The 12,010-nt window shown below is 42.1% G+C and overlaps 1 protein-coding gene across 1 annotated transcript; it reads right to left on the bottom strand.

The window, feature by feature from the left end:
• Window positions 1–246: 246 nt before the first annotated feature.
• Window positions 247–11,673, bottom strand: capn12 (calpain 12). The gene is made up of 22 exons (XM_047593303.1): window positions 11,372–11,673; window positions 10,421–10,490; window positions 9,572–9,690; window positions 6,573–6,706; window positions 6,261–6,432; window positions 6,092–6,175; window positions 5,205–5,290; window positions 5,044–5,121; window positions 4,782–4,954; window positions 4,449–4,702; window positions 4,345–4,356; window positions 4,171–4,250; window positions 3,345–3,467; window positions 2,936–2,972; window positions 2,759–2,830; window positions 2,625–2,670; window positions 2,260–2,321; window positions 1,866–1,934; window positions 1,705–1,783; window positions 1,504–1,620; window positions 569–621; window positions 247–482 (listed from the first exon to the last, which is right to left on the bottom strand). The coding sequence occupies exons 1-22, from the start codon at window positions 11,570–11,572 to the stop codon at window positions 456–458; spliced, it is 2,148 nt and encodes a 715-aa protein (XP_047449259.1). The 5' UTR covers window positions 11,573–11,673; the 3' UTR covers window positions 247–455.
• Between the last annotated feature and the right edge of the window lie 337 nt (window positions 11,674–12,010).

Raw genomic sequence — 12,010 nt, 5'->3', positions numbered from 1 at the left:
CTATTCTCATGTGTTGCATGAATGAGTAAACTGTTGGGGTTGCAGTGATTTTTTTCTGTTGTGTAATTGCAATTATGCGTGCCATTCAATAAACCATTCAAGTGTGATAAACTCGTTTTATGTTCTCACATCAAATTCATTTCTTAAATATCAAAGTTTTCTAAGGAGTAACTCGAAAATTATTATTTTTTTAAATAATGATCTTGTTAATAGACAAAAAGGAAATTAAGACACTTCAAACACCTGTAACTACAAAGCTGATTTTATTAGAGTATTTTAATAGCATTACTCCAGAGTGGTATGAGATTAATATTGGCACATTAAAGCAGAAATTAATGAGGGCCACAGCACGGTCTTTGAATGAATTCATAGAAGAGTTTTAGAGTAAAGTAGAGATTATGTGTTTATACTGTGGCTCTTTGGTTCCCGGTGGAGACGCTTTTCAGGAAACATCTTCACAGTGTCAGGAACTGCAGCAGCCACTGTGTAGAGACAGAGCAGCAAGTCAAAAAGACTGTTGCTGTGGGTCAAGATGAACACAATGTAGCACATTTGACCAGATACTCACAGAGTTGATGCCTCTGTCCTTCACCTCCTGGCTGGTCTCTGATTCGTACAGAGCTGAGGAGAAGAAGGGAGGAGATGATTGCTAATAGTATATTTACAAAGGCTCAATAATTTCTGCATCAAGTTTAGTGTTTTCAAAACAGAGATCCTGGCAAGTGTCCCGACGTTAGGAGATACTGCCTTGTTTTAAGAGTCAGGAGAAAAGACTGAGTTTGTTTGAGTCTAAGGTGATAAGAAATTAGAAAAATGAATAGAAAAAGGTTAAAATTTATATTACCTTCGAATGCTTAAAAAATATTATACCATTAAAAGTAGAGAAATAGAGAACCATTTGTAAAAATGCAATTTGTGCTTTTCCTCCAATTTGGATTTAAATACCCTTCACTTAAGTCTGAGTCCACGTTTGTCATATAACTAACTTGAACATGATACACAAATCTAATATATAGACCTAATGCTAGATAGATAGATAGACTATAATGTCAAGGTCATTACAGATAGTGTAGATCACAGGTGTCAAACATATGGCCCGTGGGCCAAAAGTGGGCCCCAGAGCATCAAATCTGACCCACAACATGAATTTGCAAAGTGCAAAAATGACAATTCAATTCAATGAGAATAACTGCTATCAGTAATTTATTCACTGTTTTAAAAAGTAATGTGGATAGAATACAACACGGAATCCCAGGTCTACACAACAAACAGAAATTTCAGTTTTTAAAAGGATAGTTTGTTAAATTTCTTAATTTACTTGTTCTTCTTTGCAATAAAACAATGGAGAAAGTCCGGAGTTGTCGTTACTTATAGGTTCTGTTCTGTTACGTTACTGGCCCGGTCCCTTGAGATACAAATGGTCTGAATGTGGCCCCTGAACTCGAATGAATTTGACACGCCTGGTATAGATTATGTCGACATGTATGTACGTGTGCGTGTTACCAAAAAGCGTGCGCAGCCTGGTGAAACACGACACAAAGCCATGGAAGGGCAGCTGAAGTTCTCCAGATGCAAACCTCGCAGACAGCAGCTGAACCACCTTGATGTCACACTGCATTCCTGGGAAGCAGAGGGATGAGGGGAACGTGTAAAACCTAGACTTATTTATTGCGTCTGCGTGTACGGATGAGCGCGCATGCATACCAACGGCTTCCAGAGCTGTGCTGAGTTCAAAGGGGCTCATTGTCCCGGACGAGTCCTCGTCAAACTCAAAGAAGATGGACTGAAAGGAGAGGGAGGCGTCAGCAGTGAAATGACTCTCCTCACTTTCATCCCGTCGTTAACACGCACACGCTGAACTGTACCTGCAGATTGCGCAGATTGGCCAGCAGGGCTTCTGCCTGCTCACGGCTCAGAGTGGAGCGCCCTTTAGTCTGCCAGCACAGTTAAGGACATCTCAGCAGGGCAGGAGATAGAGAGACGGAGAGATGAAGTTACGAGGAAGGAGAGTGAAAGTGAACAGCGGGGTGGCACGATGACTCATTCGGAGGAGCAGAGTTCAAAACCCCTTCGTCAGCAAGCATCTGCCCCGAGGAAGTGTGAAACCAGCAAAGGTCAATCACGTTTTTTAAACTCAGCAGTTGTAAAGTTGCCTCGTGCGAATCTGACGTGCATGTGGACACAACGAGGGTTGAACTGAACTACGAGGGGGATGGAGTGTGAGTGATATTTAAGAATAAGCTGAGGGCGAAAGGATACGTCCTCTCCGAAGATGAGCTGTCTGCACGTCTCCAGTGGCAGATGGTAATCTCTGTCAAGAACTGTGATCAGGGAAGAAAGGCAGGGATTGATGCAGAGAACCAAAATAAAGGTTTAAATTGGATTTAGCCAGAGAAGGGTGAAGGTGAGGAAGAGTGTCGCCACTTTCATTACTTAAACCTAGTCCAATTTACTTTATCTGACTCTGGCTATGAGCCTCTGTCTAGACTGCTGACCTCTGCGGCTGCACTGTTTCAAACTACGAGGAGTCATGTTGCTCCTGTGTTGCCATCTAGCGGCCAATGTGAGTATTACAGTTAATGAACGCTGCTGCTGCTGCTGCTGCAGAAGGTGGATGATCTAACCTGAGTTGAACAGCTCCATGAGGTCTTTGGCTCTCAGTCTGTTATCCTATTAGAAACACAGAATACAGTTAATACAAAAAAAAAAAACACTACTTTTAAGTGAGAAAACATTGGAGGGGTAAAATGTTTCTTACTGGTCCAGCCTCGACGGCAAAAGTCTTCTGAACTCTCACTTGATCCTCTATGGATGCAGGAGCCGACATAACCTGTCACACACAAACAAGGCAAACACAGACGCGAAGGGAAACCTCTTGTTAAATGTTTCCTGGTGTTGACAGGTTATTTTGTTTAGATGTGGTCTGTGAACTCACTGGGAGGAAGTCAGAGGTGCAGGTGAAGTCTTGAGTCCTGGAACGTAAAGAGCATGACGGATTATCAGCGCTGCTCTCTGCAGTTTTACTTTTTTTTTTTTTATAGTTTGCACCATTTCACTGAGTATAAGTAAAAGAGTCGTCAAAAGTGTTCAGGTCAATTGAGCAACTTTAGGAGACTGTAGGTGACTGATTACAAATCAAAGCAGTGCTTTCCAGCCTCAGGAAGTTTAACCACATAAAATCACGTGTGTTCAAGCAGCAGGGCCTTTAATTTGTTTAACTTTGCACTGACAACTAAAGACATAATGAGACACTCAACATTTAAGCAGCTTTTCCTGTTGTCTAATTTTTTCTTCCTCGTTTGGGTACATTCACGTCCTCAAAGCTAAGTTTAGCTCCGCCTCACCCCAGAGTGTTTCCAGTCTTGGAGAAAATGCGAACAAAGAACTCTCCAGGCTGGTTTGGTCGATACGTGGAAGCCACGATGATGTAGTTGCCCGGGTCCAGACGGAGCTTCCTCCACACACCCCTGTGGGACAAAGTTAACCAGTTATGTTAACTTTAATTATGACCAACAAGTGTCCAACTAAATCCAGCTTAAAAATTAACAACAACAGCAAAAAATTTGATCCAGGCGCTTCTATACTCCAACGTTGATGCAAAAAGCTCCTCAACAACACACTGACTTCAAATTGTTTTTATTTAGATTCAAATTTCAAGGCTTGTGAGATCAAATGTAACAGCAGCAACATATATGAGACAGTTTGGACACTTGGTTTTCTCTTTTTTTGAATATAGGAGCTTAGAGCAGCATGTATTTAGCACGTTGAAGAACTCTTTTACGGAAATAAATCATCTACACATCTTCAACAGGCGGTCCATGACCCCTAGAGGGTCTGTGGAGATACTGCAGGGGGAGTCACAAAATCTTTGGCTGATCAGACATTTTTTTCTATATATTTTATTTTAAATTTTTTCCCCACAAATTTAAATTTCTTTAAAAACACATTAGCAAGAATCCAACATATATTTTAGCAAAGGGATAAGGGATAGCTTAATATAGACTTCAAAATGATATTTATAAATAGCACTATGCCAAGTTTAATATAGAACACATGTAATAGGTAGGTGATCCCTAAGTTTGGGGGCCCTTGGCCTGAAAAACTTTGAAGACCCCTGATTTAGGGGGTTTAAAAAAAGGGGCAGACGTCTCTTCTATGTCAGTTTTTTACCTCTGAGCCTTGTATTTTCCAGAACGACCCACGGGGCGATTCTTCATAAAGAAGTTGCGAGTCAAACAAACTCCCTCCGACTGTTTGTAAAAACAAAGCATTAACGGAAAATTCCTCCTAAACATGCGCTGATATCATAAGAGAGTTCATATCTTATACAAATGAGATACTCACCTCAGGAGGAACCTAGGAAACAGAAGAAAACGCATTTGTTTTTTTAGTAAACAGAACAGAGGCGCTGAGATACAAATACTGAACAGGAAGAGTTTCTTTCTCACCTTGTAGACGTGGAAACCCATGTAGAGGAAGTGGATTTTATCCTTCTGCCTGCGGTTTTTCTGCAGCAGCTCCACCAGCACGGTGCACTGCTTGGATTTCTGCTTCTTTTTCTCTATTCTCTTCCTCTCCTCTGGGGTAATCTCAGGATCCTCCTCGTCGTCATCCTCGTCCTCGTCCTCCTCCTCGTCCTCCTCCTCCGTCTGGTCCTTCTCGTTCAGGATCAGCTGGAACTGCGGATTCTTCCAGAACGATTCTGAGCAAAGAGCAGCAGAGAGTGCGATTAAAGACCTCGACACGGTTCGAAAGGTCCAGTCATAAAGTAATAAACATACTGTTGTATTTGCGGCTGCCTCCAGCAGAGCTCCCGGGGATCCAGGACCCTTCATGCTCACTGATGGTCCAGGTGGACGTGGCGGCAGGTGTGTTTTCCTCCTCGAGAGAGTCGGGATTCACACTGCAGAGCTCTACCACGTTGAAGAGGGCGCTGAAGTCGTCGGCGCTGATCCTAATCCAACCACAATTTGCATCAAAGATCTTGTTGTTGTTGTTGCTGTTGCACCAGTTTAATCCTCTGCGTTACCATCTACTTCATACCAGAACTCTCCGTCCTCCGTCGATTTCAGCTCGATCCGTTCCTTCTCCGACTGCTCCACGTCGTCCCACTCTTTACCTCTGCAGTCACACACAAACAAAGTGACCGCCTGTGCCTTGCGATATCTGTCGCACAGCGCTGAACAAATAGGAATCTTGCTCACTTGTCACTCCAGGGGCCGCGGTACTCGATGAAACCCCAGGGGTTCCTCAGCCTCAGCAGCAGGACCTCCTCCGAGGCTTTCGTCACCTGAAAAACAGAGAGAGGAAAGAAATGAATGCGCGCGTATAAAAGTCAGACTTTTAAAGATGCTCTCACTTTAACTCTAATTACTAGACATAAATTACATCAGACTTTGTGGAATTATATTATTTTATGCAATAAAATGAGATAAAATTGAGATTAGATTTGATTGTTCAAGGTAAATTAGATGTCAGTAAAACTTTATTAGATCAAATCATATAAAAGTAAAAATTTAATGACAAGATAAAAGCATATAAAAGCAGATTACATTAAATTATAAATTACACGAGAATATTTGAGATTTGAGTTAGACTAAATTAAATTATATTTAAAAATGATCAAATGAGATAAAATTTAGATTAAGTTCATATTCAGATTAGATTGTTTCAGATAAACTAAATAAAGTAAAACAATATTAAATTAAATAATTTTCTTTTTAATTAAATTATATATGCGGAAAGTGGACTGTATGACAGGGTGAGATTAGATTAGATTAGATTAGATTAGATTAGATTAGATTAGATTAGATTAGATTAGATTAGATTAGATTAGATTAGAAATTACTTGACATGACTTGAAATAAAAATATGAGTGAGGCTATGCATGAATAAATTAAATGATATAAAATAGAGATTAAATTAGAAAATAACTGCAATAGATTATTTGAGATATGAGATTAGTTAAAATAAAAACAACACATCAAACTCATTCCACAGTCTGTGCATGTATCATTGAGAGTAAAACAAATAAAAGTAGTGTACTGATGATTACTGCTACACAGTCTACTGTACTCTGTGTGGTACTGGCCTTGTCGGCATCGGTGATGGCGTACGCGTGGCCCTTCACCAGCCCGTCCCCTGTCACCTGACCAACCTCGCGGTAGTTGGTGGCCTGCGGAGGCAAAGAGAGAGGAACTCAGGTGGAAATGTGTCAACGTCCAGTGTGAACATTTCGAGGCTCGCAGCGCATGTGGCACCTGGATGAAGCAGCTGAGGAGGCTGCCTCGGGACAGAGCAGCTGTCAGAGACCTCCAGAGGACTCGAGGGGTGCGGGACGAGACAGGCAGCGAGTAAGCGATGCCGCCTGTGAAATCCTCCATCCCCTCTGAGATGTTGCCTCCCTTCAGGCTCCCGTAGGATCCCACTAACCTGCACACGAGACGTGGGAAATGTGTCTCTGGTGTATTTTTTTGCCACAGCGACAAACGCACACACACACACACAGAAAAGGAGTGGGTGATCTCAGACATTACAACCCAGAAACATATGCCGGTGTAGTGGCAACTGACTTGGCATAGGCCTTCTCCACCAGGGCGCTCCAAAACTCATTGCGGGTGTGAGAGTAGCTGAAGAGCAGACGGCCTTCGCGTACTGGCAGCCTGTCATCCACAACCACCTCCACCCACTCACCATACTGCCAGAACTGCACAGAGGGAGGAAGAGACAGGAAGAGGGAGATGGTGAGATGAGAGGAGGAGTGGATGTAATGAGTCAGGGGGAAGGATAATGAGGAGGAACCTGAACTTTGTGCTTCACTATAACCTTGAAACTCCTATTTAAAGTCACGTGTGACAATCTATGCATGCACAACAGTGCTTTTTTACCATCTTTCAAGTGAATTTGTGTTTTTATTTAGATGCACAGAAAAGATTCATACTAAGGTTTTGTTTCTGACCAATCTTTTTCTCACTTTTGGTTTTGTCCTGAGACAATATTCTGGTTCTCGAGCTGCTCAACGCTCGACCGTGTTCCTGTCACTGAGCTGCAGGAAGGAGGTTTTCATCCCCACAGTCATTAGAATACACAACACGTACACAACTGACACACAAGACACTTTAGCTAAATGTTTTATTTACTGTATATTTCATGTAAATTGGACTATTTTATTTTATTTTATTTCATTCTTGTGTCTGTGTCTTCTTCATATATGTCTTTGTTTATTATCTTGTGACTCCTTGGACAAAATAATTTCCCTGCGGTGATCAGTGAAGTGATCTTGAGTCTTGAATGTTCCTCTGCATGTCACTATCTTCGCCACGTGGCAGTTTTTTTTTTCTCTCTTTCAATTCTCACAGAAAACAGCTGCCTGTTTTGTTTTCAAGGTGGCATCGTGACAATGAACCAAAACAGGAAACACAGAGCGGAAACATGTAGCGCAACCCCGCAGAGTTGAGGGAAAGTCATAAGTGATCTCTTTCCCCCAAAAGCACTCAGGTTATCCATGGCAACTGTAAACCATTAAAATAACAAGAGTCTGCTGAAAGCCAAATTATTGTGATTACTTTTTAAAAAGATGCATTAACCCACTTCCTCTTTATTAGAGGATGATATAATAAAACCCACTCTCGCTCACGTCAGCGCTCGCTCTTATCTGGTCTGGTAAGATCGGCAGTTTAAGGAGGCTGAATATTGATAATGTTGGCAAATTTAAAGTACCGCAACTGAAGATTATTTATTATTGTTTCCGTTTTAAATGAATTGCTCCCTTTGTTTATGGAAAAAGATGCTTGTGAAGAGAATAATGGGATATTTTGATTGTTTTAGTGTTGTCTGTTATTTTAATGTCGGTCAACTAAACTTTTCCACATGTAGCTATTGTTTTTGCAGATTAAATTAAATTAGATTTCCATGTTTGATAGTTTTCCATTATATTATTGTTATTTTATGCATGTGTTGTGTTTATATATCATTGCCTTTTTTTTTTTTTTTTACTTTGTCTAAATGCATTTGTATGTCTCAAATTATGACTTTCCACTAACTCCTTGTTGAAATATGCCTGACCACAAACTTGCCCTGGATTAATTAATTATGGAGTGTCGTCATCACATGACATATTCAAGGATTTACCAGAGGAAACGCATCAACAGGACACAGAAAGAAAGAAGACAACAGAGTAAAGGTGTGCCCAGATGTGGGAAATGAGCCCTTTTTTGCTCTATAAAATGTTAAACAAACTGTCTATTGAGCCACCTCTGAGGTCGTTACTGGTCACGACACGGGGCGTGTGCTCCGCCGCATGAACACAACAGCTGAGAGCAGGTCTGCACTGGCCTTTCGTGGTTACTTGCCGTGGGTGTGTAAGTGTGTTTGTGTATCCGTGTGTCCCAGGAGTAGTCACTACCTGCATGTCTGGACTGCTCTCCAATCACCCTGACAGGGCGAAATGAGTTTCCAGTCCTTCCGTCCTGCTTGTTCAGTCACGCCACATTCTCCCTGAAAGTCTCTATGGGTCCAAAGCTCCGGGGCAAAATAATCACAGACTTGTCTGTTTGCTTTTACGCGATAGATATTATCTACTGAGGTGATATTTTATTGATCCGAGCCAGAGGACAATTAAGTCCTCTAGATCAGAATCACAGACTCTCTGTGAGGTGATAAAGGTTTGGATTTGTTTGCGTGCCTGAGACCACCGGTGCAGCGATGACTCCACGATGAGACGATACTTGTTGTTCATCAAATGCCAGAGCAGAGACACGGCAGTTAAATGTGCAGACATCGTATCACCAAAGTCTAAATGGACGGAGCCAAATCAGATAAAATACAAATATCTTCAGAGAATCAAGTCGTCTGCTGCACTAAATGAACAAGTGTGAATCGGGTGCATGAATCATCCGTTGTTTTTAAACCGTGTCCAGGACTTATAACTGTGAACGAGCATCAGGACTCCTGGAGCTTCTATGTAGTTCAGACATGCAGAGAAAGTGTTTTTCACTTCAGGCTGATGGTATAAGATGATATAAGATCACAACACTGAGATATTTAATCTGCTTTTCACACCCAGAGGCAAAGGTTGTGTGCGATAATTTGAACTGACATAAATTAATGAATCATTCTTTTTTTTTGTCTCTAGGTGTAGCTCAGTACTTTTGTACGCAGGAATTGGGGCAAAACAAATAAAAAAGAAAATCTCGTCATGTGGGATTAGAAAGAAGTGACCTTAAAGGACCTCTGTAGCTGCTGCTCATCTCTTTAGCGGCTCAAAGTGACATTAGTCTCTAATAACACGTCTGAATCTCATTCTGAAGTGATTTATGTAGGTTTATGTTGGTGCAGTGACTTGTTTGTTGTTACTTCTTAAAACCACTGAGGAACTGTCAGTGTCAAACTTACTCAAGTGTCTTTTGAAGCACCCAATAGGTGAGCTGTCTCTCCAACATTTTCTGGATATTTGCTTGTATACAGAATACAAAGCAATATTTGTAGGAAAAGACGAGGATAGAGGAATACCTGATTGACACTAATGACTGACAGAGAGGAAGAGTTTAGATGTTTTTTTTTTTTCACTTACCCTAAAATGGAAGATGCCTGCATAAGGCTCATCCAGGCTTTGGTCGGGTGGCACCACCTTCACAAACTGTGTGGGGTGCATGGTGAGACATGACAGGGCGGCCAGCAGCCAGCAGTTACCTGGCGATATTGAAGAGGAGCAAACATGACAAATTAATTTCCCTTATCAAAGTATTTCAGTGGGACTGGAGCCATTAGTCTCCTGTGAAGTGTGATTTATGTGTGCGGTCCACACACACACACACGTAACAATCTTGCATTCCTTTCCAGCAGCAAACATCTGTTCTGTGTTGTTTCTCTGCAGATGTTGCAGCAACTGCTGGCATCCGTGTAAATCACAGAAAACACATCCTGGGATGCAAGAAGGAGGAGGATGGGGATGGGAATGAAGAGGTATTGATCTGTGTTTTGGGTATATTTGCACGCAACTGGCAACAAAACCCATGAATCCAGAAATCCCAGAGGTGGACGGAGATGTTTTTGTTATGCAGGAAAGAGTGATACATATCACCACAAATAAGAAACAGACTGAACAACAGAGGTTTCAGCAGCCCCTGTGGGCTATAAATGTTGGGACTGGATGCGTTTAGGACCCCCAGCTGATTTGAGGGCTAGAGCCTACATTGTGTCACTGTTTTTAAATCCTCTCTTGTGGATTTAAGGGATATGTGTTGGAGACAAGTTCTGGAGTCGTCACATATTTACTGTATTAAATATAAAGGACTTTTTCAGCTTTTTGACGTGTATATTTAACTTTTCCAAGATGCTGCCAGTTTGCATCAGTCCAGCAGGATGACTCCCGGTTTCAACACTCGCTCTTCTGTGAAGGCGGAGGAGCAGATGTACTCACCTAGTTGGCCCTGACAGATATCCGTGGTTCCAGTCGTTCCCTCCACAAATACAGCGTTCTCACTGATTGCCTTCAGACACAGAACAAAAAACAGAGCAGCATCAGGACAAGACGGCGAGACAGCAAAGCCCGGGCTCAGTTTTGGTCCAGCTAATTTTTTTTTGTTGGCAGAACTAATGGAGATTTGGGGCAATTAAATTAACACAAAGAACTCAATGCCATGGTTTTGATAAGTTTGAACATGTCTTTAAGTCATTGTTAAAATATTTGAGTATGTTTCCATATGATCATGAAACATATGTACATTTAGTGTCTGAATTTAATCCTCCACTGGTCTCCATGCTCGGTTTAGGCATCGATGATGTCTTTATTCAGACTATAGTTTTCAATATCATTTGTATTTCCCTCTTCAGACAACGTGTCTGTGAAGGTTCTCAGTCATCCAGGTCATGGCAATCAAAGAGGCGTTTTAAAGAAAGGCAACTGGAGTTATAGAATTAATTCCCTTAACAACAGGCAAGTATCCACCCGTTAATGGAAAGTAGCGGCACTTTGGTTCTTACAGAAACAAGTCAAGCAAGTTTCTGATGGGTTTTACCCACAAGGTTTTCCTATTTAAACCTCAACTTCCCACCGATCTCTCAGAACTGAAGAAGCTACTCGGCTGGGTGCCGAAACGTCTTCAAGAAATTCTACAAGTACAGTTGCCTTTCTTTAAAACGCCTTTTGGACTCTTCAGACAACTGCTTCAGGTACGGAGTTGGTCCGAGCCACACCTACACATCTGTCTACACTCACAGTCGACAGAGCTCATCTGTTTAAAAGTGGCCATTGCGTGGTCCTGCAGATTACCTGTCTATAGATTATTGCTTTAAGCAGTCGCGTCACTGACGCTAAAACAACTGGACAACATCTTTACACTTTACATTCACAGCATGACAATGGTCGCACCTTGGGTCGTTTCCATGTGATTGCCTTTTTGGGATCCGGATCTTCGGGCATACCGATGGACTTCTGCTCGGCAAGGAAGATGGGATCAGAGAACAGCACACCGGACTTCAGACACTCCTCCAGGAGAGTCTTGTAGTCCTGGTCCTGGAACTTGATCGGGTTCTCGATGGAGCCCAGAGGTGCCTCTTTCTCATTCGCCATGCTGCCAGTTAATGGAGCTGCAGAAAATCTCTGTCTGATGCAAAATGTGAGCGCTTAAATATAATTTAATGTGCACACCCACCACGTACACTGAGGGGGGCACAGGGGGCGCCTCCCCCGCTCGGCGCAGCCCATAGAGGTGCGCAGTGCGCCGGGGGGCTTCTGGAGCTGGAGTCAGAGTAATGACACGGTGCCAAGAGCGTTTGATCTTTGTAATTTATCGTCCATCCTCACCACCCTCCTGAAAAACGCTAACATAAGCAGTGACTTCAGTCAAAGTGCTCTACCTCCACCAAAACAAAAACATCCTTAAAATTCTCTCCCTCTCTCTCTCTATATATATATAAAGTTTATTTTCTCCCCTCAAGTGTTTCTAGGAAACCTCTTGGAAATCTACCAAGAAATTAACACAGTAAAATCAGTCAACATTCAGTTTCT

Source organism: Mugil cephalus, chromosome 9 (genome assembly GCF_022458985.1).
Source record: "Mugil cephalus isolate CIBA_MC_2020 chromosome 9, CIBA_Mcephalus_1.1, whole genome shotgun sequence".
Taxonomy (NCBI): domain Eukaryota; kingdom Metazoa; phylum Chordata; class Actinopteri; order Mugiliformes; family Mugilidae; genus Mugil; species Mugil cephalus.
This window is presented reverse-complemented; position numbering and strand designations above follow the sequence as displayed.

Coding starts and splice junctions, on each gene's coding strand:
- capn12 (XM_047593303.1), bottom strand. CDS start 11,572: ATGGCGAATGAGAAAGAGGCACCTCTGGGCTCCATCGAGAACCCGATC. Junction 3,468..4,170: donor GGAAAATACAAGGCTCAGAG/GTAAAAAACTGA, acceptor TTTGTCCCACAG/GGGTGTGTGGAGGAAGCTCC. Junction 2,671..2,758: donor TTGCCGTCGAGGCTGGACCA/GTAAGAAACATT, acceptor TGTTTCTAATAG/GATAACAGACTGAGAGCCAA.